The sequence below is a fragment of the Falco biarmicus genome, chromosome 7 (genome assembly GCF_023638135.1).
Source record: "Falco biarmicus isolate bFalBia1 chromosome 7, bFalBia1.pri, whole genome shotgun sequence".
NCBI lineage: Eukaryota > Metazoa > Chordata > Aves > Falconiformes > Falconidae > Falco > Falco biarmicus.
In genome coordinates, this window is record NC_079294.1 from 70,010,546 (window position 1) to 70,038,025 (window position 27,480).

The 27,480-nt window shown below is 51.7% G+C and overlaps 1 protein-coding gene across 4 annotated transcripts in view; it reads left to right on the forward strand.

The window, feature by feature from the left end:
* Nucleotides 1–27,480, forward strand: part of FRMD5 (FERM domain containing 5) — a 112,640-nt gene that overhangs the window by 58,020 nt on the left and 27,140 nt on the right. For all 4 annotated transcript variants that reach the window (XM_056346870.1, XM_056346872.1, XM_056346871.1 and 1 more), the window contains exon 2: nt 26,107–26,211. In XM_056346870.1, coding sequence (XP_056202845.1) covers nt 26,107–26,211 — 105 coding nt within the window. The remainder of the gene's footprint in view (nt 1–26,106; nt 26,212–27,480) is intronic.

A 27,480-nucleotide genomic window follows, 5' to 3' on the forward strand; every position in this document is an offset into this window, starting at 1 on the left:
CTCCAGATTATTAGGATGGGCTCAGATACTGCTGCGCAAGGCTATACTAAGGGTTTTAAACTTAGGCTTTGGTCTGAGGGATGGGAGGTGTTCCTGCAGAAGCTGGGACACCATCATGGTGTTGGGAAGATGGACAGTACTCATAGGTAGGGCTCCTTAGACTTGTGATCTAATTCTGGTTTCACTTGGCAAAGCCTGCTGCAAGCTCCTGCCCCCTTCCACTCCATTGCACAGCCTTCTACAGCTGCACTCGCCTCTCGTGTGCATCCCTGTTCTCCACGTGCTCACCCACCGTTGAGGCTTGCCTGCCCTTGCTGGGCTCCATCTCATGCCCAAGGCTTTCTGAAGGAGATGCTCATTCATGGACAACTGAACTGGCTTCTGTGAAATACGTGCCCTGTGGTATACAGAAGGGAAAGTGGCTCTGTGGGAAATAGAACAGGAGAAAAAAAAATAATGTATTTACTCTTGAGCTGCTGCTAACAGAATAATCTAGTGTTTCGTGTTTGGATATTCAACTCACATTAGCTTCAATCAAGCACTGATCGGAAGTCTCCTTCCATTAAGTCATGCAATTCTCATTTGCTGATCTGGACTGCTGTAAAGCTTATGCAGCCATCTGGGCTTAAAACAATAACTTTCTGCATCAACATGAGTAATCCTGCTGCCTGAAATCATTTAATCAGTATTATGTCTGAATACATAGCAAATACACCGGGCTGGGGGTGGAGTTTGTGCTCCAAAAGCTGCTTCTGCTGCGAAGGGTAAATGTGTGGTGCAGAGTGTCGATGGTGAGAGCCTGTGTCATGTGCCTGGGAAGCCAGGGCCATGCTTGCAGTGAGGCTCTGAGGTCCCTGTGTGATGGAAGTGCTCAGGGCAGCTGTCCCTGGGGCCCCTGCACCCAAGAAGGGTGCATCAGGGTCAGCTCCTCTTGTAATAAAATGATGCTGTCAGTGGAGATCTATCAGAAAATTCAGGTTGTGTACAAACTCAGCCGCTTCTGAGCCTGTGGGAGAGCCCTAGGCCATGTTTCTGTAGATTATTTTTACCTCTAAATGTGAAATTCTCTCAAAGCAGCATTTCAAACCAATGTCATTGCCCTGGCTGTAGTGGTATTCCAGGACACGGATGTGAACGTGGAAAACAGGGCTTCTGGCAAGCAAACTCAGATGTTTTTTTCTAATGCCTATGTTTTTTAGTATTACCAGGAGTTGATTTTTTTAAAAGCAATGCAGTAATTTGTTGGAACTTGTTAGAGTCTGTTTAATGAACTGGCCATGCTCGAAGGGGATGATTACACTCTGCCTGTCTGCAATTCCCATGCTCTTTCAGCGAGCAAAAAATACCCTGACTGCTCTGGAGCAGCTCTGCAGTGTGTGCCCTGCTCTGCACCTCCTGCCCGTGGCTGTTTCAGTACTGAAGGAAAAATCCTCATGAGACTGTAGCGTGATTGTGGGACTGTGTTAAGCCCATCCCCAAATATTCGCATGCAGTAAATCTTCAGCAGGTGACTTGCAGAGCTGGAGTCTCTCTGAGAGGATGGTGGGTTGTACCTGGGGAGCAGGAATGCACGCACCTGGCCATGGGACCCCTTGGTGCTCATCTTGGTGCTACATCTAATTGGTGGTTTTAAAAATCCACTTCATTATTTAAAATAGCAAAGATGGATGTGTAGGATTGTGAGATTGGCAGCTGCCCTGGGTGCAAGGCAGAGGTGATGTGCCGAATTCATGCTGCCCCACCTCATGCTGGCAGGAACTGATTTCCCACTTACTTCCCCCAGAGCTGGCTCGTACAGGCTCCACAGTGGAGCCCTGCAGTTTGTGTCAGGAGAATCACCCCCATTTATCACCCAAATACCGGTCCTGCTGCCTGTACGTGTCTGCATGTGCTGCCTGCAGCTCCAGCTGTGTCTGTGCTGCAGCACCCAAAATTTCCTGCCCATCCCATTTGCAGAGCACCTGCCCAGCAGCACTGGTGCATCCTGCCCCGTGCTATGGCCAAGATCTCTGCTTGTTTTTTCCCAGGCTCCGCTCACCTCCCTGGAGTGCTCCTAGGGATTTTGGAGGGTGAGCGGCACAGCAGGTTGATTTGGATGTGCTCATATAAGTATCCATACCCAAATGGATGGGTATGGATATGCACCAGTGGGATGAGCCCAGCCTGCCTGCTCGGTGTTGCAAAGATGGCTTTTAAAATTTGCATATAAATTGATAGGCAGCCGACCAGACTGTGCTGTGCAGGGAACAGTCATTGCCAGAGCCTCCTGCCCTGCAGCGGGCATGGGAGCAGCGTGCTGCCACGGTCCCCTTAGACCCACGGGAAGAGTGTTGCACCCCGGGAGGCTCGGCCTTTGGGGTGCATGTGTGGTGGGACAGGGCTCTGGCATAGCTTTGGAGGCAGGTCATAGGTACAACATAACATGAGGGAATTAAATCACAAGAGTTTTTGTAATTTTAGTAACTAAAGGTTATGCAGAAATGTCAGAGCCACAGCTGGCAGGTCCCAGGTCCCCCTGTGCCTCTCGTCGCCTGTGGCGGGCAGGAGCCTGGGACCTGGCATTTCTGAGGCTGTGCCTGTTTGCAGCCTTGGCAAAGTCATTTCATGCTGCTGCTCCAAGGCACCTGCTGGGTTTGAGTGCTTTGGTTTTGGGATGTGGTGGGAGATGCTGGAGCCAACTTCCCCCAGGCTCTCAGCCCTGCGGAGGCTTTGTGGGGGGACGCAGCCCTGCAGGGTGACTTAGCCAGCTGTCTCTGAATGTGGGCAGCCGCAGGGTTTGGAGACCTTACCGCGTTTCCTGCTTTTACAGAAAGCTGATGCTTCCCCAGATATTGGGAAGCTGAACCCATATGGAGTCTAGACTGTCCTGCTGCCCCGGGAGCTGCTCGCCCACCTCCTGCACCACGCATAGAGGGGCTCAGCCAGGGGGGTTTAAAATGGGCTTCACAGGGCTCCGAGCACCTGGTACCTGTGGCTTTATCCTTCTCAGGTTGTGGGCTTGTTTTCTGTCTGGCAGTTTATCCATGAAAGGTGTGGCAGTGCCTTTGTTCCCTCCTTGGCTGCACAGCCCAAGGTGGTGGCTGCAGCAGTGGGTGGGTTTGGCCCGCGGTGATCAGTTATGGGGTGCTTGGTTCGTTCCCCCTCCCTTGGGGATGCTCCTGTTTCTTCTCTGTTGTGCAAATGCAGCAGTAACACTTGTAAAGCCTCAGCCCGCCTGTCTGACAGACTTCTCATCTCTAGATGTGATGCTTTGTCTAACATATTTTTTTTTTTGAGTGGAGCTAAGAGTTCTTTATTCTGTCTTTTTTTGATATGGAAAATAAACAAGTTAACATGAAGGCAACTTCCCATCGGCATTTGGGATTTCGTATGCAGCAAGGCTGGGCCTGGGTTTCTTCTCTGCCATCCTCTGAAGCCGCATGGGTGTTCAGCGCAGAAGGTGCTCTGTGTGGAGCTGCTGTACACGGGGAATTAGACTGCTATAGAGAGTGAAAGCAATGCACTGTCTGCGATGTTGTTTGCATGGATTAGATCATTTATTTTACAGAATATGATGTGGGAGATGCTTTTGCTTTTAGAAATCTACACTGGGTTTGCGTGCTTTCTCTTGCACAACCTCGGGTCCCTGCTTCCCCCTGCTCCACTAGCAAGCTGTTGGGGGATTTGCAAAGAAGCTCTTGCTTTCTTACCAGGCATTTCCATACTTTTCCCCATGCAGTTACAGGGGTGTATTGCTGTGTGGGCAAAGAGCCTGGGACAGGCGTTTGGAAGCACTGAGCAGACAGGAGATGGACTCGGCCCTACAGGCTGGTGCACGGCTTGGTGGGCTGGGGGAACAAGCCATTAGGCTGTGCAGTTCTCGCCCCCTGATCTTGAACGCGGTAGAGCTTGCATAGCCACCCAGGCTCAAAACAATGTTTTTGTACAGGCACACGAGTAATCCTCCTGCCTGGCAGCGGTGGGAGCAGCCTCCAGCTGTCTGCAACTGTCCCCTGCCAGAGGGTGCGGTGGGGCGGAAGGGAGGTAAAATGGTAAAATACACCAATGCTCAGAACAGAACAGAGAAATAAGGTCACTTGTTTCTGGTTTAAAAAAGAAAAGTAATTCTGCTTATGGTCTGCTGTGGTTAACTGGATCCTGCCAGAGAACTTGGGGAATGGATGGAATGACAGGGTTTTTTCTGCTTCCCCAAGAGTTTCCCATGAAGGATGGCACATCCTTCCTGCAGATGCTAACTGCAGATCCTGCCTAAATCCATAGCTTTAAATATCAAACAAACTCCTTATCTGTGTTTGCAGTCTGCATAGGAACTGATTAATTTTTCCCCAGCTGGGGTTCAAGCTAGGCTGTGTTTAGCTCCCTGCAGCAATGGCCTCTTGATGCCTGTGTGCCCTCCAGCTCCTCCGTGCAATCCCGGCTGTGGTGAGGTGCTGTGGAGGGGAGGTGGGGGGAGATCCCAGGGTGTGCGGGCTGGCTTCGGGTGGCTGCTGGGCACCTGCTCTGAGTTCAAAAGGGCCTGAAGTTCCTCAACATGTTTTCTGCAAAATACCAATGTGCTGTGTCCTGTGGGTGTTTTCAAGGGAAGATGTCAACCCATATAACCATTTCCCAAATCATGTTACCAAGAGAATGCTTTTTACCCTCTTGGGTTCATCTGAAAAGGTCATGTATGGCACTGGCATGTGACTGGAAGGGTGGAGGCCTTTTGGGGACTTTTCCTTGAAAATAGCAACAGCTGGGTGAAGCCCCATTCCCTTGCAGCTGGAAATGTCCCACTGGCACTGTGAGAGCTTTGTGCCGAGCCTGTCTGTGGGCTTGTTCCTCTATGGCGGGGTGCTGGCAGGGCTGGCCAGGGTGTTCCCCACTCCAAGGGGTCTGTGGGGAACAGGCCTATTCAGCAGGATGGCGTCTTGCAGACCCCGTGCCTATAACTTGACCTCAGAGCAGAGCTACCAGCCCTTCCCGGCATGGGGACAGGGAGCTGACAGAGGGGGACAGGGCTGTGCAGTCCCTGCAGACCCCCTGGGGCTTCTCTGTAGCTAAAGGGTGGCCCAGCCAATGCTGCGTGGGTGTCCCCATGCACCCCTGGGAAGAGGACCATGGGGTTCTCTGCCCAATAAAGAGCCGCTGCATAGTGCCAGGTTGCTGATGCTCAGCAACTCTGTGGGTTTGGGCCCTGGGGCTAGTAAGACCCCGCAGCAGTTCAGGGCAGCACCATGGTGCTGTGACACCAGCCACGGGCCAGCCTTGACCAGCCTGTCCCACGGAGTGGAGGTGTGTTTTCCAGGGAGCCTTTTGCCTGCAGAAGTCTGTTATCTCAGAGCACCTTTCTCCCGGCACACATCACCAGGATGCTGCCTTGCTCTGGGCTGGGGGCAGGTGGAGGGGGGCTGGCAATTAATGGCTGCAGCTCACCAAGGAGGAGTATTGCTTTTTTCCTGGCAAGGTCAAAAGTCCAGGTCATGTTCAAAGGCTTTGATTTACAGAAGAAAGCAAGGAGAGATGGAGAGTCAGTGTGAAAGGTCAACATTCATTTCGGCAAAAGCTTTTGTTAGGTCCCAGGTGAAACCAGAAATTTACATTTAAATGAATATGTATTTTGAGACATTAAACCCACAGGCAAAATAAAGGCCTTGCTGAGATGACAAATACATCACTTCTCATACTTGTTCCTGATGATATGCCAGCCAGCCTTTCGAAATAAAACCATGTCTGCTAAAGGAGTTTTTCTTCCTTTTCTTTTCTGAAAACTGCAGCCTAGTGTAAATACTTGATATGGTCCTGAGCTACTGAAACTTTAAATGACAAAGGAATTGGTGGATTTGCAGGGTTTGTGTGTGATGTGCAAGTGAATGATCTTGGAGCATTCATTCTGCTATTCCAGGTCAGTTTCTTTTTTGTCCTAAAATCCTGATAAAGAGAAAAATCTGTTTGGGGGGCGGGGGGGGGGGGGAAGGGGCAGGAAAGAAACAAGACAGCGGTGGGTGACCTGGGAAGCAAAGTGGGGTTTTCTTGTTCGTTTTCTGTTTCAAGTCCTTGGTGCAGCCCGAAGCCCTGTCCATGGGCAGGCTGAGTGCTGAGCCTGGAGCTCCAGTCCCTAGACCCATGGTGGAGCAAGCAGCACCAGCACATATGGGGTACAGCTGGGACGATACTCATCGAGACTTGGACTGCAGCAAGTAGCATCATCAGCCCTCTGTCTCTGATGCTGTGAGCTGCCGGCAGTAGGAGTCCTGTACAGCATCTTCTGTGCCGAGTCAGCACTTACGATTCCCCATCGGCGCTGGGCTGGTGTCAGGCAGTACTGTGAGCATCTGGGGAGATGAGAGCTGACCTGCCACCGCTGCGGTGTTGCTCCCTGCAGGAGCTGCAGTGTTTGCCTGGCCAAATCTGCTGAGGCAGCACGGCAAAGGGCTTACCAGGCTCTGCAAAGGGAAACGATGGGCAGTGGTCCTGTGCAAACCAGAGCGGGTCCTTGGGGGGATGGGCACCATTAAAAAAACAGTAATGGGGCTCTGCCACTGTTACAGGTTCTCATCTGAATGTGTTTTTATCTCAGACTTCTGATGAATAAAACAAAGGCTCTTTGCTGCACTCTGAAGTCGACACCCAGCTGCTCAACAAGCTTGTAAAGCATTTAGTCAAAGAGCAGAGCTGTGATCAAACGTGCCTGCCATCTCTGCTTGCACGCTCCCCGACCCAGGGCTGACAGCTGGCAAGACTTGGCTCCCTGCCTGGCAGAGGTGATGCTGCGCTGCCTGTGCCACTGCCTGCCTGTGCTGGAGCCCCTGCCTGCTTCTCTTGGCCATGGCTTCAGAGGAAAGGGGCTGGGGCTGGTGTCCATTCTCTTGGAGAGGCCTTAGTTCGTGCGTGGTACTGTGCAACACTGCCCACCCTTAGCAGCTGCCATGGAGGGGCCAGCTGGTCTGTGTGCCGTGGGGCAGGCTGCAGCACTGCTTCTCTGTGGGGATGTGGTCCTTGGTCCCTCAGAGGTGATGCTGGGGGTACGTTCCCCTTTTGAACGTCACTCTGCTTTGTCTTTTTTATACCTCAGTGCTGTCCAGCAGCGCCTGTGTGAGCTTCTCCAGCTGCCTTTGGCCAAGCCATCCTTGTTGGTGGCGATGGGGATGCTGACAGCAGGGCACGGGCTGAGCACGTTTGCTTCTGCCCATCCGCATCCCCCCAGGTTGAGTTTACTGAGCAAAGCCTCCCCTGCTTGGGGATGCAGAGTGGGGAGCAGACAGTAGCATGGCTCACTGTGGGAGAGTGACTTCTGATGCTGCTTCCCCTGATATGGAGAAATAGTGTGAAATGGGGACAATGGACATCGATTGTGATTGTATATGTCTGCTCAAGGAATGTGGATATGGTGACTAGTCATGAGTGCGGTGTCTGGCGATCACCCAGTGCCCACAGCATCCCCGCTTGGTGATGGGCTGTTCCAGAGCAGACCAAAGCTGGCACAGCCTTCCCTAGGCCCCCTCTTTGGAAAGATTGTTCACAGCAGCGTTTACTTCCCATTTATGCTTTCCCAGCCCTATGGGAGGCTGCTCTTGCCAGGGATCACAGGTACTCTTTGCACAGTGCCCAGCATGTTATCTAAGGTTTATTCCACAGTGTTATTGGTAAAATAACATTGTCATTGTGGAGATTTACATCAGCAGTGCTTGTGTCTGTAGCTCATTTTCTGCTTAAGGCAGTATCAGATTTATTGGGAAGTTTCTGCTGTCTGTCCCTCTTAATAGTGTGGGTCGTTTACGCCTCGGAATGGCTCTCCTTTCTCTCCCTAGGAAATCACCTTTTGGGAGGATTAACAATCTTGCAGTCAAGTGATATCTGTGGTTATAAAAAAAAGTCATCTTTGTTAATATTCAGCAAGCAATGTGATGTCTCTGAGGACAAAGATCTTCCCTGTCGCTGGGTAAATCAGAGTTCATTATCATGTTAATCTGACTGATTACAGTCTCCCAAAAGGATTTCACATATGGTCATTTCTGTAGCACAAATAAGATCTGTTTTGCCTTAAACACAAAGCTTGCTGCTCTTTGCTTCCTTGCCTGATAATCTTTATTCTTGAGGTGGAGGTCAGGGAGATTTAGATATTAATTGCGTTTGAACCTGCTCAGTTTCAATTCTGAGTCAGGGTTTTGAACTTCTGCCTTGTGTTTGGATTCAGGATTTTCCCCTCATTTTTTCCTGTTTTATATTGGTTCTTCTTTTAAGTCTATAGGAATGCGATCTGTACCCCCTCCCATCCATCCAGGAGACTGTGCACATGAACATCTTTTCTGGGAAATAATTTTTGGGGAAGCACTAAACCTTGACATAAGTCTCGGTGGAAGAGTGGGGTACAGGAGAGCTCATGTCGCATGGGTTTTACCTGCTTACTTGGAGGTCTTATAGAAGCTGCTGGCCCAGGGCTTTAATCTAACACCTCACACCACATTATTCCAGCAGTTTACGCAACACAATAGCAAGGGTCTGGGGACACTTGACATTTGTAGAACACGAACAAATTAAACAGCGTGTTCCATCTTCCTGGGCACACTGGGATGCTCAGGCTCACCTGCAGCTCTGTCCCTGGGACATGACACTGGAGCAGTTGGTGTGGCATAGATGCAGGTCTGCAGGGACCCCTCGGGGTGCCCAGTTCGGGGGCTGCTGCAGGCTCAAGGAGCTGCTGCTGTGCCCTGCCGCTGCCAGGACCAGGGAGGGTGAAGGAAGAGCTCAGCTGGACTGTGACTTCGCTAGGCATTATTGCAACTCTCATCCCTGTGTTTCTTCCAGCGCCTCATTTCGCTTTCATGAAAAGTAAATTTTTTATGAACCATTTATACTTTTCTTTCTTTTCTCCCATGAGCTTTTTGCTGCATTCAGTTGCTGGAAGAGAAGTGAGCTTCTCAGCAGGAACATTGCCAAGAAAACCAAAGGTGCCTGGTTTTCTGGTTGTGAGTAGCGCACACAGATTTTTTTTTTTCCTTGTTTGTTTTTGTTTTATTTTCCATCGGCTCTGTGCAATAGCATTGACCAGAGTGCAGAGCTCATTCTTGCAGGGTCTGAAAGAGGATGCTGCTTTGAAAGGGAAATTCCCCACCAGGCTTTGCAAATCCCCATCCCTCCAGGGCAGGGCCCTGACTGCCGCCTGCCTTATGCCTGGCATCCCGAGGGGTTTTCACACCACCTCTGTGCCTCTTTCAGGGCTATAGGGGTGTAAACAAGAGGGTGCTCAGGCCATCCTGATTACATGATGGCTGTCCTTCTGCAAGGAGTTTCTTGATTTTGCAAGGTCCGACCCAGCTTGGTGGAAGGTGGAAGATGCTGAGCCAGAGCTGACTGTTTGGGGTCCCATGGGAATATGGGACTGGGGTCCAAGGAGCAATTGCCAGTTCGCACAGGTACCAGAGGTACCCTACAGCCAATGTGACTCCCAGGTACAAATGCAAAAGTTTAGGTACAGCATTACTTGACACCAATCATGTGGCATCTAATACTGCTTTGCAGATTGGAGGTCATGGAGACTTCAGTTGCTCCTTGTTTGAGCTTGGAAGTGTAGCCGTCCCATTTGCAGAAGCAAAACTGGGCATCTCTGCCGTTTGCGGGGTCATGCAGCCATTGCGAGTGAAGCTGTTGCTAAAGCTGTGTGTAGCACATAGGAACTAAAAATGCATGACTTGCATTAAAAGTATCTCTTGTACACAGCAAGGCAGACTTTCTGACAAGGCAATATTCATCACCAGATGATTACTATGAACATGTTTATTAGTCTCTAAATAATATATACCATGATTAGTTGCACCATGAATCTTTTGCATGCTAATGGAAGAAGAGTGCCAATTTAAACAAGAGCACACATGGAGCCACTCCAAGCTCGCATGAATGAAAAAAAGTGGTTTTGAGTTACTGGAAAAACCAATTTGGTTTTATGGAGAGAGGTTTCCAGTGCCTCTAAATTATAGACTTATAAATTCTAAATTCAATTCATAAAAGTTACACGGCAGCAATAAGTAGCAAAATGTAAGGTGATACGTAATCAGTCACTGGAACTTAATGTATGGATTGCTCAAGAGCTGTGTTTAGGGCTGAAGGATGCTTTGTGCATCCTCTCAAAGGCTCTGCAGCAGGACCTGTGTTGGTGCCAGCAAGGATCTTGTTGCTCCACGTTGTGGTTAGCAGGTGGGAACATCCTGTCTTGTGCTGACTGATGGATGGAGGAAATGGTATTTTTGGTGATGACAGAAATCACTATTTCAAAGTGATGCTGGGGCTCTGGGTAACCCCGTGGGTGTTCAGGGAAAACATGGAAAAAACTATTTCTTGCCTTTAAATGAGTCAAGGTAGTAGATTTTCACAAAATCAGTACCTCAGGCTTTGCAGAGCAGAATTTTTTAATTTATTTCTTTTATCCCAAAAGCTCGTGTTCAGGTTTTCCATTGCCATGTTGCACACTGCGATGCTATGAAGCCCTCGTAGATGAAGGTGGCTGCAGTGTCACCAGGCTCTGTGATGCCACAGGATGGAAGAGCCCCAGTGCCACCTGATTTAGGTGGTGGCTTTGCATGGGACAAGGCTGTGGCTCCAGGGTCCCTGGAATAAATCTTTGATGAGCCCATGGACCAGCAGAAAGCCAAAACAGCTTTGTGAGAACATCCCATGGGCTGATCGTTTTGTGTGATGGTCTGAACTCCTCCACTGCTATTTTTGCAATATTTTGATCCAAAACAGTGCCAACAATGAGCCAGATAGCCCAACTGGCATGTTAGCATCCAGCTTTTACCCTCCTCAAGCCTGCTGTCCTGCTGGAAGGGGACACAAAGGATTGTTCCTGTGGGTGCTGCCCTGACCAAGGCTTCCTCCAGCCCTCCAGCTCCTCTGCAACCTGGGGCTGGGGAGTATAGTGCGGGTCTCCCTGACCCGTGGTGGCTGCGTCATCCTTGACAAAGGCTGAACCTTGCCACCGGCCCAGGGTCCTGCCTCCTCCATGGTCCAGCTGTGTAACCTGTCCTCATACTTGAAGTTTCTGTATAAAATAGTGTCCTCCTAGCCTGTGGCCCAGCTGGAGGAAGGGATGCACTTAAACGTGGTTTTAGGAAGATGCACAAATAAAACCCAAGGATTTCCCAGGGAATTGTTCCCTGCTCTTCAGATGAGCTGGTGATTGACTGGGCAAGCAAAGTCTGGCATTGCTCCTGCTTTGCCTCACCAGGACCTAAGGGGCTGAGGCTCAGTTTGGTTCTGATCCAGCACTTCTTGAAGAGCTGTGTTAGTGTGTTGGTCTTCCCAGCAAGGTGAGATCCCGGTAATGGCTTCACACACAGACCCACTTGAGTCCTGTGTGGCTCCCCAGGGATGCTGTGGAGGAGTCCGTGCTTTTGACAGGCACCGCTGCACTTTGCTGCCTGTGCTGCCTTTGGCTGTTAAACCCAGCAGAGCCGGCTTGGATCCACTGTATCGTGAGGGGCGCTTAGCGTTTCTAGCAGAAGCACCATGCAGACATGGGGCACGGTGGCTCTGGCTGAACATGTGCTGGAGCGGAGTGCCCGGCTCCCGCAGTCCCGAGTCCTGGGAGCAGCACCCTGATGGAGGCCTTGGGGTGAACCAGATGAATCTTCCATCCTTTTAATGGATCTTGTCCAGCTTGTGCTAAAAAAGTAAAACTAACAATGGAGTTTTCATTTAAAAATTAAATACAGCTCCAGGAGTCAGATAACAACCTGTGTCCCCTGTGATATTATTTCGTATTAACTTCCTGCTTCCCTTGCTTATACCACCAGCTCGGGGCTTTGGCAAAGGGAATGCTTCCCTGCTTGTGGTTTCCTTGTCAGAAATGAGACTGCTCAAGCTCTGAAGCGCAGCTCTGACTTCTGAAAAATTCACTGCTTAACATAAGTCTTTAAAGCTGGCTGTGAAATAGGCACAGGCAGAAATATGGCCCCTCATTGTGGGGTCCTTGGGGGAAGTGATGCGGGGATCCCGCTGCAGGGGGTTCACGTCCACTCCTCTGCTGTAGCTGGTCCTTTCCTCACACACACCTCCCTAAACGATGTGCAGCCTTGCTGACACTGCGCCACTCGCCTGGAATCTACAAGTGACCGCAGTACTTGTTAGGGTTATATTTTTTTAATGATTTTTTTCCTTTAATTTTTTTAACTCTCTTGTATTTATTCCATTATCAATATTTGAATGGTGTTAAATCTGCTATTCTGGCAAAAACTTGTGCTGTATGTGTTCTTAACTGTGACTCACTGAAGAATATTTTGCTGCAAGAATAGCAAACAGATGGCTTGTTGCTGGTACCGAGGTGGCAGGATTGGAGCCTGAACAGGAGTCGTTTCTGATGGAACTGCTTGGGTTTTATTTTGGTTTGTATGAAAGGCAGTAGCTGGTGGTCACTAGCAGCCCTGTCCCTGCTGCTCAGGGTCTTGTGTGTGCTGGTACTGACATCCTGGTGCTCCCAGGGCAGGACTTCTTCCCAGCAGCACTGAGAGCAGCTCCAGTGCCTCTGTCCGTGCCTTTCCAAGGAGCTAGAGCATGCAGGCGCAAAGGAGCTGCCATCCTGGAGATACGAGGCTCAGCAGTGAGGTGCTTTTCCCCCAGTCAGGTTCTCTTGCAGCTCCCTGGATCAGTGCTGGGGAAAACAGGGGCCAGCTGTGCAGCGTCTGTCCCGCTGGGGTCTGCCACTGCCTCTGTGGTGCAGAGGGTGCAGGGATGTGGGATGTGGAGGACAGCGTTGCTTTGCTGTTCTCTGCTCTGTTTCTAGCATTTCTAGCAAGATCCTGCTCCTTGCTGAGAGAATGGCGGGGCTGTTGGGATTGTGCCTGGAGAGCTGCGGTGCAGGCATCAGTACCGGGCTTTGTAAGGTCAGGGGAAAGTACAGAACAAGTGTTTCTGAAGGCCCTGGGAGTGCAGAGCTGTCAGGAAAACTTCCTCATCAAGTGAGGGGATAAAACCCCACCAGATGCAGCAGTAAGGAATGGATGGGGTTACAGCCACGTTCGTTTACTTGCTGGGCAGCTGTTGCGTTCTGGGGGGGTAAATCCCAGGGATTATTAAAGGATTTTAAAATATGCTAAATTGCTGTCCTGCAGTGGACTCTTCCCTAAATGGGGATGTAAGGAGAAACATCACTAGATGAAATTCCGTGACGGAGAGCCGTGAAGGACCTTTTGCATATGCCAACATGTTGAAAGTTTTAAAAACCTGCTTGTGGATTAAACCAAGGAATCGATAATCTGGAGTTTAAGTCTCAAAGAGTCACTTCATTAGGAACTTTACTTCTCAAAAGCTTTATAAACTTCTGGAGCAAACTCCCCAGATAAGTCTTGAAGACAGAAATTACTGTGTCAGCTAGGAAGAAGGATTACAGATAACAGGGAATTAATACCAAAATGCATATGCTATAAATATAACAGGATTACATTTGAGTGTTATGTAAACCCCCTTTTCCTTACTCTGAGTCTCCTCTGGTGGGCAAGGTGACGTGGGCTGTGGCAGCAAATCTCTGGTGGGCTGCAGTGTGCGGTGGGGCCAGGTGGGAGCTGGGGCTGTTGAGACACTGTTCTGCACTTCCCACTTTGCTTCTTGCTCGCAGCTGCCATTTGCTCATCAGGTAACTCTGCTTCTGTTGCTGCCTTTGCTGAAAGGGCTTTTGGGATGCGTTTCATGGAGACCTGTTTGTTTGGCAAGTATGGAAACACCAGGTGGCCTGGGGCAGGGTGTGATGGCTCAGGTCTGGGTGGCAGTGCATCCCCAGCACCTTGTTGCCCTTGAGGGCTGATGCTCCTTGGGGTCTGCGTGTCCTGGTTCTCCATAGCCTTTTATCCTCCTTTCCACCCATGCTACGGCTGCCTTTAGAAGCAGTCTACTGTGTCCCCCCAAGAAAAATTGTTCCCCTCTTGCCCTTTTCCCTCCATCATTTCCCAGTTGCTGCAGTGGGGTTGGCATCACTGCAATAGCTGGGTACCAGCCTGGGGCTTGGAGATTTGGCTGGAAATGTGCCCGTGCTGACCCCTCTCCTCCCTTCTGCACTGGGCTGCTCATGTTCAGGGCTCATGGCCCACTGGGTCTTCTCAGAAACCAAGGGACTATTCCTGGGAACAATCCCTTGATGCCCTCCTGAAGTCCTGGCTTCACCAGTGGCTCGGAGAGCACCTTCCCGGGGCTTTGTATGGCACTGGGGCTCCTTGGTGCTGTGAAATCATTTCTGGAAAGGGGGGTTTAAGCCTGCAGCACACTCAAGCGTGGCAGCCTTTTACTGAGCTCTTGCTGCTGGCCAGCTTCTCCGTGTGTTTGGGTTGAAGGTGTTGTGGGCAGGGTGGGTGACCCCACTCCCCTCCTCGCAGCAGCAAGGTCCGGTGCCGTGCACATCCCAGTGCCCTGCTTATGTGGAGCAAGTGCATCAGCTGATGTAATAGTAGCAAAATAGCCAGTAATAATAAATCAGAATAGTGGGTGATAATATTAAAAATGCTTCTTTCTGTGGTGATGGGAGCAGGGTCAGGGAGTGGGGGACAGGGCAGGACTGCAGGAGGGTGGGCTCAGGACCTGCAGGAGATGGTGCAACACCTGCATGGTGCCCTGCCCTCTTGGGAAGTGTGCCGTTCCCCTGGGGGACACCTGGCTCACATTGGTGGGGGGGGGGACCTTCCAGGCTGGTGCTGAGGCTGCCCCCCCACTGTGCCTCCTTGGGGGGCTGTAGGGAGGGAAGGGTTGCTGCAGATAATGCACCCTGTTAGAGGCTTGCAGGCATGAGCACTCTGCTCCAGGCACAGTCACAGCTTTCTGAGCTGCTTGTTCCCTGTCTAGAAATGAATACTCAGGCATATTTTCGCTCATTTCCTCCTTGTACCTTAGCTCAGATGAGACACTGGCTTACTTTGAGGGCTGAGAGAGCTGTCAGTTAGGAGAACTTTGCCCTGTCTGCAAAGTGAACATTAACTTTGTCCGAGGGATAATAAATCCCAGGCTTGTACAATACAATGCCGAATTTTGAAAATGAAGCATTTAAGCGACAATATTGCAGTCAAATTGCTAGTGAAAATCTCTTCATGTTGGCAGTGGAGCTGGTGGGTCTTTGATCTCTCCCAGCTCAGATGTTGCTGCCAGAGACTTAAGCTTAAACTTCACTTTGTAAAATAGACTTTTTTGACAGTTTCCTTTAAAAAATAATCTTCCTTTAAGCTCAGGAAGCAGGGAGGAATGGCCAGCCCCACAATGCGATTTCTAAACCAAATAGTGCAGAAAGGAGCAACTTTCAACTGCTGCTATTTTTTCTGTAAATCCTGCGCTTAATCCGTGGAGCGGCTGTGGGGAATTTGTTGTTGCAGCTCCAGAAGCACAAACGTTGTGACGGGGCTGGGAATCTGGCAAGGTTGGGTTGGGGCTGGCGGTGGCTGGTGCTGCTCTGGGTGAACAGGCATTTTCCCGCAGCCCTGGGGCCGATTGGGCTCCCTTGTCCCACAGGCTTGGGGTGCTGCTGCTCACTGGGGTCCCAGCCATGTGCTGGCAGGAGAGGGTGATGCTCTGTAAATGGCTGAACTGGAGCTGGCTGATGGGGAGCTCAGCCTGGCAGGTTGCAAAGCCCTGGTGCCCCTCTTCAGCCCTGGTCCTGCCCCTCACCAGTCCTTTTTGGCCACATCCATGGAGCCGATCCAGCCCTGCCCAGGCACTGGGGGTGCAAGCCCAGTCAGACAGGCTGCCTGGGGCTCTGAACCCCCTTTCTGCCTTGAGCTGCTGGAGCAGCAGAGGAGAGGTGCCCACCAGTTTGCATGGAAGGAAAGGCAAAATTATTACACAAGAGGGAATCTGCTATTATGCAGTTTGGAGCGATCTCTGGTGACTCTCCGGGGTGGTTGATCAGGCTGAGGTCCAGCAGAGTTGTCACTACCGCTCCCCAGCTTTTCCCAGCCCACGCCGAGCAGCTTTGAACTTGTCTGTGCCTCTGGCCATCCGACCTGTCTCTCTCCCCCTGCTCACAGGGTGATGTGGGATGCCCCACAGCTTCTGCTGACATATTTTCCTTTTTCCCCGGGCAGGAGACAGAAGGCCTCCAGCCCCTCCGTTTTGCTCCCAGCAGCCCTGCAGCCCATGACTGTGAGAAATGCTTCCCAGGAGCTTCTCTGCCATGCAAGGCATGCATCGAGCCTACTTGAATAATGCAAATAATCTCCTGCTTTTTCTTTCAGTCTGGAGCGAGTATACTTCCAGCATCTCCCCATGACTGCAGCTCATGCTCGTCTGCTTTGCAGAGCCTTGGCTGTGATGTGAACGCAGTGGCTGGGGGGATCAGCTGCTTCACTGGGCTTGCCCCTGCCATCGTCCCCTCCCTGGGACTGGCTGCTCTGCTGGCTCTGGGCTCCTGGCTGGGGCAGGACCTTTGTGAGGAGCCCAGCGAAGCATGAGCCAGCCTGTTTCGTATCTCAGAGCAGAGGTTTGCTCACTGAAGGAGACAGGTAGACCCTGCCCTCTGGGGGGTTTCTGAGATGTCCTATGCCACAAGACCGCTGGGTGAGGTGACAGTGGAGTGAGTACATGGTACCCAACCCTCGCCTTCCCCTTGTAAGAAGTGCTTTTAAGGTTTGCTGATGAGGGTTTTCCAGCAGATGTGTCGTGACGTCCCCGTGCATGGGGTCATTGGCAGGACTGGCTGGCTGTGGGAAGGTGCCAGGCTGGTGAAGGAGCTGGTTGTGCTCCACCTCATCATGGAAACTGGTTTTACTGGTCTGGCGTTGGTTGTGGGGATGGCAGGTTTGCGTGGCAGTGCTGGGAGCTTATTGGGCTAATGGGGGAGCTTAGCTTATTACACTTTTATATGGCTTTGGGCTTGATGCCACATGATACCTGATTAAGAAGCAGGAGTGAAAAAAAAATTGTCATTGCACATGGTAAATGGTTTAAAAAGAGTGGCTGTGCTACCAGTCTCTCTACAAGTAAGCCTTTAGGAGAGACCTGGGCCTCATCCTGAAATGCAAAGCCATCCCTTGCTGCAGCAGGTTCACAGCTCTGGAGCATGGCTGGGGCATGAGCTGCTGTGCTCGTGGGACCGGGAATGCTCCTGCTTAACGTGAGGCACACCTTTCATTTGTAGATGAGCTGCTATTTTTAAATATCTCTTTTTTGGGGGGTTATGGATGACCCTAATTTTGGCTGAGAAGCTTAAAAAGCTAAGAATGCAAGGTTACTTTAATCTTTAAGTTTAAAAATATCTGGGATTCTTCTGTTTGATAGTGCTGGAGGTGCTTATCTCCCTGCAGAAACCTTGTTTCGGTTTTGCAGTACATCACGCAAAACTTTTTTTGCTGTAATGGGTGCCAAATTCCAGCATTCTGCACTTTTCATATTAGAAAACTTTACAGATGCTGACGCTCGGCATGGCAAAGCACTCTGGGGCTCCTCTGCACTGTGCCAGGAAGGGGGACCACGATTCTGGGCTGGCAGCATCCTTGCTGCCATGCCGCAGGTCTAGGGCCAGATGGATCCCAACTGAAGTTCATTGAGCTCTGAGAAGCAGACCCTGCAGTCTGCACAGTGAGGTTCCCATCACTGAGCTGTGGGATGGGTGTGTTTGCCACTGGAAAATCTTGGCAGGATCTCCCTGCCATCAGCACAGTGCTGTCTTTCTGTCTCCCCCATAAAAAGGGATCATAAAACTCCCTGGAAGATCTTGTTCCTCAGGCCACTGATGCACCTATCTCCTTCCCAAGCAGAGAGCAGTAAATCTCTGTATTAAGCTGTTGCTGACATGTTAATGCTTCTCGGGTACCTCATAAAGATGCTGCAGAGCTGGACAGCTCTGAAGTGTTTTGTGAGGAGTGGCATGGGGTAGCGATGGATTCCCGGAGCCAGCATTGCTCCTCTCTCCCATGGCAGCATCCCCCTCCCAGGGTTTGTTCCTCAGCCAGCTCCTCTGCTGCGCAGGACAGCGCACCCCAGTTTGGCCCGGGCGGCAGGAGGGGAGCACAGCCAGGCAGCTGCCGTTCCCTGGCCAGCAGCAGGCAAGGCTGGCACAGCAGGGCTGAGCCTGCACCCACGGACACAGATGAGCTCATGAGCAGCAACATGTGCGTGGGGCTGGATGGCCGTGGGGTGTCCCCAGGGGGGCTTTGTGCATGCTGCGCAAGGGGGTTGGATGGATGCAGGGCAGCTGAGCGCGGCTGCTGTGGTCCCTGCCAAGAGTGCATGTAGCTGTATCTCAAGGCAATGTACACCTCTGAGCCCTTTCAGCCCCACAAGGGTCTTGTCCCAGAGCCTGTCCTCAAAGTTCACCTGCTGCCCTAATGAGCTCGGTTGGTCCAGCAAGGCTGTGAGTGGGGGTACTGGGGTGTGCTTGGGGCTCCGGAGATCCCATAGAAATGGGGAGTGCCATGAGGTCTGGTCCGAGTGACATCCCAGTACCCTTGGACAAGATCGGGTGTGAGGGAGGATGTGGGAGCCGAGCTGAGTGGAGTCAGACCCTCGAGGACATTGCCCCACACTGCCCTGCAGACCCAAACCCATTCTGGTTTCTTTTGTGTTTCGGGGCAATGTATGATGCGGCTGCAGGGACCATCACAGAAAAATTAAGGTTTGCAGATTTTCTGCCTGCCTGTGCCGTAATGCAGCCTTCTGCGAGCAATGGCACATCTTCATCTCATTTAACACAAGACTAGGCAAAATTAGGGACTATTATGAATCGGAACAATTCAGTGTGGTGCGTCACAAGTGACTGGCAATCCATGTTATCCTCTGCAGCTCTGCACTGGAAGCAGCAGCCAGCAGCACAGCATCAGCATGGCCGTGCTGGCTCCTGGCACAGCCACTGCGCTGCCTCTGCAAACCAGCCTCCACTGGGAATGCTCCTTATTGTCCTGCTCAATCACACAATTGAAATTAATTACAGAAATATGCCACCCTACGGCATCCAGATGTCTGAATATACTATGCTTAACAATGATTCCTTAAGTTTTTATATGTCGCAGAAGTTTAAGACAGAGAAAAGTCATTAGCAGGTGTTAGTATTCGGAGGCAGTTACCTTTGTATGGTGCAAGTGAGCTTGGCATGTGGCGTTCCTGGTGTGTGCAAGCAGGGATTGCTAACGGTGCAGCCAGCAGTAGTCTCTCCATTAGACTGCTGTACCCTGAAAGGCTGACCTCAAAAATTTGCAAACCTTAATACAGATAAAGTCTTACTTTATAAGAACCTATAAAGATCAAAACATAGAATATTTAAGCTGATATTATGCAATAGAGAGCTTTTTTTAAGTTGTGATTTGTAAAGACAGTGCAGATAATTTCCTGAAAGACATACTTATAATGATTAATTTAGAATATGTTTAATTCAAGTTAGATCAAAGAGAAGGCATTTCCCCCTGTAATGCCATTTGCGGGTTTTTTTTATACTTCCATCATATTCTCTTGGACTTGGGGGGGATGTCTGATCTGTCCTTTGTGGAGATTGCTCTGTGTTAAAACTGCAGAGGAAAGCATTGTGAAGACGTTAGTGCTAATTCAGGGCATGGGTAGGGAAAGGGAGAAGAGCCGGGAGCAAATCCCAGCAAAACTGGCTCTGGGAGGTGAGGAGGGGTGTGATGCTGGGGGTTGCAAAATCATCCCCTCTGCTGTTCTCATCTGGCTAGAAAGGTTCATGTTTTTGCAGCTTCTTCCGGTGTTTTCCATAATGGTTGTCCGTAATAGACTTTCCTAAGCGTAAAAGTTCAATTAGCAGCCCACGTTGCTGCAGCGCGATGGGCAGCGTGCCCGGCTGGCTCCTGGGCGGAGCAGACAGATGTGCGACCCACTGCTGGCAGCAGAGGGGAAAGGGAGAGCGCACGTGTCTCCGCAGCTGTGTCTGTTCCAAGCCTTCAGGTCTAATTGGGAATAATTTACAAGTATGTCTTTATGCAACTCCAGTTCCTGTTATGTGGTGAGTTGTTTTAAACTCTGTGGCTGTGTCAGATGTCCCTTTAGTTCAGCCTGCAAAGTAATCTTTTCTATGGGAAGGAAAGAAAATTGGTTGTTGTAACTATTTTCTATATAATGCAGGAGGAAGTCCAGCCTTCCTAATGCGTGTTACAGCTGATCTGGGAAGGTTATTTCGTGCCTAATAGGCAAGCCAGGCTCGGGTGTTCGTTCTGCTGCTCTCAAGATGCTGCTGCACTTTCTCTCTTCTCAAGCTCCATGCTGCTGCTTCAGTTCTCGTTGAAAAAAATTACTATTATTTAATGAAAGAACAATAACTTGTTTCCATAACATTGAAAAAATTGCTATTATTTAGTGAAAGAACAATCCAAAAGGGATTTGGATTCTGGCAGGTTTCAGTATTCCTTTCCATTCTGTGCCCTTGTACCTGAGCTGGGCGCACAGCCTGTACCGGGCAGTGATTGTATTTGACAGTGATGGATGATACACGCAGAGGCTCAATTAGCCTATTAATAAAGCACAATCTAGGCCACGGTTTTCCAAGTTCAGCACCTAAATCTGTATTCAGGCTCATAAATGAGCGACCTCGTTTCCCAAGCAGCGGCCAGCAGTGCTGGTGACCATTGCATGCTGGCCAGCTTGGCTGGTGCTTTGCTCCGCACCCCCGGGTGCAGCTGCAGCAGGGTGGTGGGTGAGGGGTGCCTGAAGGAACCTGGCTTGGGGTGGGAACAGGTGGGCACTACAGCTGTGGGGACCCAGCCCAGGACCATCCATGGCCGCGTTCCCAGCTGACGGGGACCTGCCCGTTCCCGGCTTCATTAAATTAATGTCTCTGCATAAGGGAGCTAGGGAGGGGGGTGGGGTGGGGTGAGTGTTCAACCCTGCCAGGGTTGGGGTCCTGGGGGATGCTTGCTCTGCCAGCCCAAGGAGTCGCCTTTGGCTCAGGCTGGAGCTGAGCAGCTGCACTTAAACGCCAAGTTTCTGGTCCTTGAGCTGTGCAAAAGGGGACATGGCTGGTACAGGTGGCCCTGGGGTCCCTACCACCCTTCCTGCTCCCGATGTGTCTGCTCTCCCCATCGTGGACTGGCATCTTGTTCCTGTGCGGGGTGGTCCCTGCTGGATACCATCTGAGGATGCTTCCCAAGCATGGGGCAGCCCTAGGGGTGGCCGTGCCCCTGGGCTGCACAGGAGCTGCTGCATGGGTGCCCATCCTGCATGGCCACAATGCAGGGCTGGCGCAGAGCCTGCAGGGCTGGCGCAGAGCCTGCAGGGCTGCAACAAAGGCAGCTGTCCTGTGCAGCTGGGGCGGCTGACCAGCACCATCGACGTGGCTTGGTGAGGGTCCAGCATGCAGGGCAGGCTGCATCTGGTTGCAGCTGAAATACAATTTTGATATCTTGAGTATGGGAATGGGAATCTTTCATTTTTTTTTTCCAAATGCTGAGTGCATTTGGACAACATAGGAAGGGTGAGTGATGGGCTTTGTTGTCTGGCCTGGGGAGGAGGAGCAAGGGGATGCAGGAGAGGAGAACAGGCAGAGACAATTCCTGAAACTTTAGCTCCACTCTGTCAGAGCGTTGTTCCCGTCGGCTGGCAGGGCTTGCTGCCTGCAGGGAGTTGTTTGTTTACTGTCTCAGCATCTCCCAAGGACTGGAATGGGTTTGGCAGGACGGCTGCCTCACAGCTCCAGCCCATCTCCCCAGCCGTGCTGCGGCTGCAAAACACTTTCAGCTGCCTCTGTGCAAACTCTCATGGCACCATTCTCAATGCTCTCCTGCTATTTCACCTCATTTCTGCCCAGAACAGCTGCCTTAAGTCTCCATTTCTGCAACAAGAAGAATTGCTTAGAAACTTGGTAATAAATTGGGGAAGAACGTGAGTCAGCTGAGCTGAGCCAGGCTGGGATTCACTGCGGTGCCCAGCCAGCAGCCATCCCCAGCTCTATAAGCAGGATTTTGGCTGCTCTGCTGTATTTTAACAGCAGAGTCCAAAAACCTAGTGCTGTTTTACTTCAACATGAGCCAGACGAGATTCGGCGAGCCTTTTGCTGCTAGGCTGCAAGGCTGGGCTCCTCCAGGTGAGCACGAGGGTGGCTTGCTGTGCCATGCCGGCACTCAGGCCAGCAGGAGGATGCTGATCGTCTTGGGTGCCTTACAACCTTGTGGCCCTGTGAACAACACCTGGAGTCCACAGCTGCATTCCTTCGGGGTGGTTGGTGCCTGGCGTCCCCCTGAGGAGCTGTGGTGCTGGAGCAGGATGCTGGTCCATGATGGGGCTGGGCTGGGGCTGGTCCTGGGCTGCAGCCCCACAGGCATCACAGGTGCCTTCAGGACAAAGCAATGAGCTGACAGATGTGGCTGTGGCTGCCCTCAAGCGCTGGCTTTCGATGGCACCTGCTGCTGCTGCAGCAGCTGAGATGTGCTGTCATACGCAGCTGTCTCTGTGATGCTCCTTGGAGGATCCTCTGTGATCTCTTCAGGGAGTTCACTTGCAGGAAAGTGGAACCTCGCTGTTACCCCCAGCATCTGAGAGCAAAGCTGCAGAGCTGTTCATTGGCCCAGAGAGGTTTTAGGAACCATGGAACTGGGGAGCTTCATGTCCTGCAGCCGCTGCTGTGGCTGATGCTGAGCAGAGCCCGTTCAGCCGCATCAGGGTGCTCTCATGGGGAGCACCCAACTGCTGCAGCTTCATCTCAGTCATCTCATCTGCTCAAACAAAGCTCTTCTGGAGTCAGTTTTCCTTTGCATGTGTGCGCAGCCTGCAGGGACATGGCTACAGGGCTAACAGAGTTCTGGTTTTTGGTTTATTTCTTTTAATTTGCAGAGATGTGATGCTTCTGAGAATGATGAACATGTTCATGCCCCTGGGCAGGGGGAGAGACATCTGAACACACCCGAGCACTCAGATTGCCGCTCTCGTGTGTTTTACATTGCATCAGTTGTTTGTTGCATCAAAAAGCTGCCCTTGGCTACATCCCAAGGAGATCCCATCAAACATTTTCCACAGGAGGCTTTTTAAGACTTGACTTAAGCATTGCTGGTGTCCGAGTGAGTCACACCCCATTCTGTGAGTGAGAAGTGAAGGAAGGCAGAGCGCGGACTTGCTCCCGGGGCTGTCAGGCTTTGCACATCAGCACATGCCTTGGGGGTAGTTTGGAACAGCCCTGGAGGGGTGGGATGCCCAAGGCTGCAGGGATGAACCTCAGAGGCAGCAGACACATCCTCTCTGTTGCCTCTGGGTATTTTGGTGAGTTTGCCCTGCCAATGCCATGAGCGAAGAGCAGAGCTCTGGGAGATGCAGATAGAGCAAGGGCAGGGCTGGGGTATGACTTCGGTAGCCCTGGGGAGAAGGTTGGGGTGCAGTCACCAGCAGCATTTTCAGAGGAGGTTTCATGTCAGTGATTGCGTTGAGGCTATCATCTTCTGGGAGCAGCAGGGCCCAGTGAGCATCCCTTGCCCCTTGGCCAAGCTTCACTGGGCAGCACTGGGGTCTCCCCTCTGCTGCTCCCCCTGGCACAGGGGCTGTCTGTCCTTCCCCTTCCTCCTGTTTCATCTGGAGCTGGAGCGGGCACTGCCCACCCCACATCCCCCCCAGCCCTTCCCTCTGTGCCGCACAGCCAGTTCTCCTGCTGACTTCTACGTGGGTCTGCCCAAGACGCTCCATCAGCCCATCGCCACTGGCCGAGCGCCAGCGCTGCAGCAGCAGAGCGAGCAGGACAGGCTCTCCCTGCACGGCTGCCTGCGAAGGCACAGCTTGCAGCTTGGGACCAGGATGGCCCCTGCTCTGCTGCTCTGGTGGCAGCACTGTCTGGGTGTCACAGCGTCGCGTCGCCTTGTTGCTGCCCTGGTGTTTGCCAAATCTGGCACCGAGCGCAAGTCACTTCAGCAGCTGAATAATTGCAGCCTGAACTTCGTAACTCTGAATGAAGCACTGTTTATTTAAAATGCAGACACACTTACTATGCAGTACTAAGCCCCAGGAAGGGGTTAATGCCAGACCGGGTGTGTGTGTGTGTGTGTGTGTGTCCCTGATTGCAGGGCCTGTGTTTGCTGACTGAATATTTGATCGGATAATTCTTGAGTTAGATGTATTTTGTCGGGAAACAGAAACCTGTGTTATCTGAAGGAGGCATCTACAGCTGTCAGGAGCAGCCTTTGATCTGCTGAGACACGGTGCTGTATAGCAGGTCCCCCATCAACTGCAAGGTAAAGGAGGTGTCCATCACCTGCAGCACAGTCGTTCCAGGGTCCTGCAAATGCCAGCACCTGGCAGAGGGCAGGCAGCAGGGATGGCTGGTAGGCTGAGGGGCCGGATCCTCCGGTGCCTCCCTGTCAGCCTGGGTACTTGCGTGCTGTTTGCTCTGCCATAAAGGGGTAGAGACAGGGTCTGAAGAATTTTATCTCTTCTCCCTCTCTGGCCCCAGGTGAGGGGGTTTCCCAGGGCTATGTCACCTGGCTTAAGCTTTTCGGAAATACATAAATTACTGGGTTTGATCCCAGACCTCACACAGACTGAGGACCCCACTCTCAGCAAGCACTGAGCCTCGGTGTCAGACCACCGCAGAGGTACAGCTCTGCTTGGTGCAGAGCCACTGCCCTGGATGGGTGCTATGGGAGGTTCATGAATTGTCTGGGTGGTTTTGGGTTCTTATCCGTGAGCGAAATGTTACTTACAGTGATCAGATTTGGAGTAGTTAAATGGCTGTCTTATAAGGAGTTCAGTATGCAGCATTGCACAGCTGTACACTTGGACTGGGCAAATACCATTGCTGTGATAAATTGTCTGTTGTGACGGGGGCTCTGTGGCCATTGGGGTACAATTCTGGGGAGCAAAGGAAACATTAAACCAGAAGAGCCTTGGTGTAACTCCATATTCTTCTTGGCTTATTGATGCCATGCCAAACTTTTAGTGGGTAAGAAAACCATTTCTGGTTAAAGCAGTGGTGATCTTTTTGACATAAGGGATGCACAGCCCTTCCTCAGCAGTGACCCCCACGGGCTGTGAGTGGGTGTCACCAGAGTCCTGACACCTCCAGCTCTCTCGGGTGTTGCATTTTTACACTGAATGCAGGAAGGACCACGGCATCTGGGGCCAGCACCACTGTGGAACAGCTCAGAGCACCAGAATTAAGTGTGTGCTTCAGTCTTTGCAGCGCTGGAAAGGAAAGTTTTAAAAATTTTGAGATTTATCAAATTTTATAACGATGATACTTCTAAATTCCCCATTAACATTCAGTCTAGTGCTGTCTGTCAGTTGTACTGGCACATAGGACCTTGTAAAGCTGTGGGGGTCTGGCAGCACAGGCTGGGCCTGGAGAAAGTGTAAAACTGTAGAGTCCCTCTGCCACAGCGATGAAGAGCCCCAGGAACAAGGAAGGGGGAAGGTTTTTTCCTAGAAGCTCAATAGCAGAAAAGGGCACAGAAGAAATATGCTGAAAATAGGCAGGTCAGCACTGGACTCATGCTGTAGTGGCGGACCAGGGAGAGACTGTTTAAGAGAGGAAAGGTAATGAGCTGATGGTGGCCCGTGTCATGCTTATGGGGAGGGAGTCCAAGAGGGATCACAACAGCAGCAAAGCTGCAACCTTGCTGATCTGTCTGCTTGAAAACACAGGCCAGGCAAACAGACCCCAGAATTCACAGCTTCCCTGCCTAACGCTTCACTACAGCTTGAACTGCAAGGCGATTCCCAGACAGGCTCTGACCTTGGTCACGGCTTTCTTTATGCTTTTAAAACACCCTGGGTGTTTTGTGACATTCAGGACATGTTTGGGGTGGTTGCCATTCTGCCCCGCTTGCATTCTCACTGCATGCTCCATCCAGGCAGCTTTGCCTCCGCAGCACTGCCTTAGAGCCGCCTGGATGCACATTTGTTGTCCGAGTGGCCATGGTTTTTGGCTGATGCCGCGGTCTCCTGCTGAGCCCTGGGCAGCCTCAGCATCCCACCTGGGCATGAGCCACAGGTCTCTGGATGGAAATGGGGATTGGTGCGCTGTGGGGGTCCTGCTGCTCTTGGGCTGCCCCTCAGGTGGGATGGGAGGTGGTTTCTGAGCTGAAAATACTGCTGGTGAAGCACCAAGAAATTGGTGGGCTTTGCACCATCCTCATTGCCACTTTACAAGTTTCAGACCCTTCACTCACCCAGCATATCCCAGCTCCTCTGCCTCACCACCCTCCTCCTGCCACTCTGTAAATTAGTTTCTTTGTCTTGCAGAGAGATGCCAAGGGCCAGTACCTGTTCGACCTTCTCTGCCACCACCTGAACCTGCTGGAGAAAGACTACTTCGGCATTCGGTTTGTGGACCCCGACAAGCAAAGGGTGAGAGCCCTGCCTGCTCAGGCTGGGTGATGGGGTGTCTTGCAGCTTGGTGGTATCAGACTTGTCCTTGCTGCTGTGGCTGAAAACCAGAGTATGAAGCAAATGGCTGCAATAAAATTCAGTTCAGGCAGTGATGAGGGGCTCTTTCCCAGCAGTTCTCCCCCCGGCCCTGCTGCTGGGTGCCCTGACATGGTTATTGCGTTGCCCACGGGAAGGGCATCGTGGTCCCCTGAGCACCCTGGGGAACCCCCTGTCCCTTCACACCTCTTTCAGGTGAGCCAGGGCTGAGTCTCGAGCTGCAGCCCTGGGGAGGGGGAACGGGGTGGGGCACACAAGCTCTGGCAGCGGCAGCCTCAGTGTCCCTGCTCTGCTGACGTGTCCTTGGCGTTGGTTGGGATGTGCGAGCTGGAGGAGCTCGCATGGCTCTCAGATCCCCATGTGAGTGGTGAAAGCATCTCGTGTTTGCAAAGTGAGAGGATGTGATGCTATTGCAAAGGCAAAGAGGGAGGTCTCCTGACACTGGGTTTGCAGGACTGATTCTAGCAGAGAATCACATTTTAACACTGAGATTAGGCCGTGCGACAGCTTTGTGCTGAGAGTCCAAATGGTTGTGTGGTGAAACATGATGTGGGAGTGCACAGAGCTGACAGCCCCTGCGGCAGGACCTGGTCTGACCCGCCAGTGCAGCTCCCAGCACGGATCTGCACGGAGCCCTGCCAAGACCCCAGGCAGCTGCGGCCGGTGCGGGTGGAGGGTGGCACAGCCTCCCACAGGGGCAGAGCCCCGCAGGTGGGTCCCATGTGCCACAGTCCCAGCGAGCTGGATTTCCCTGCAGAAGTTTTGTGAGTGAGTCTTGCCACTTCTTCAGGGTTAACTGTCCGTATGCCTTCTAAAGCCTGTGCGGAACGCAAGCTCTGCACAAACGTATGTCAAATCGCTGCTTGCCATTAGAGCGCTTGAGGCTTGTGAATGAGAAGCGCTGTGAACATGCTCGCAGGTGTAGCTATTAATAACAATCTTGTGTTGCACTTCCTGCTGATCAATACAAGCCACCGTAACGAACAATTCCAGCTCCCCAAGGCACCTTTTACCACGTCTGTTATGGGGAGCAGACGCTGTTGAGCAAGGAGCTGGGTGCAGAGCTGCTCCCTTGCTGCTGGCTGTGGTAGGATGGGGCTGATGTGAGCCCTTTGCTCCCCGCTTCTCCCTTCCAGGGCACCCACTGACACTCATGTGGCTTTCTCACCCGGAGGTAGCCTCCTCTTCCTT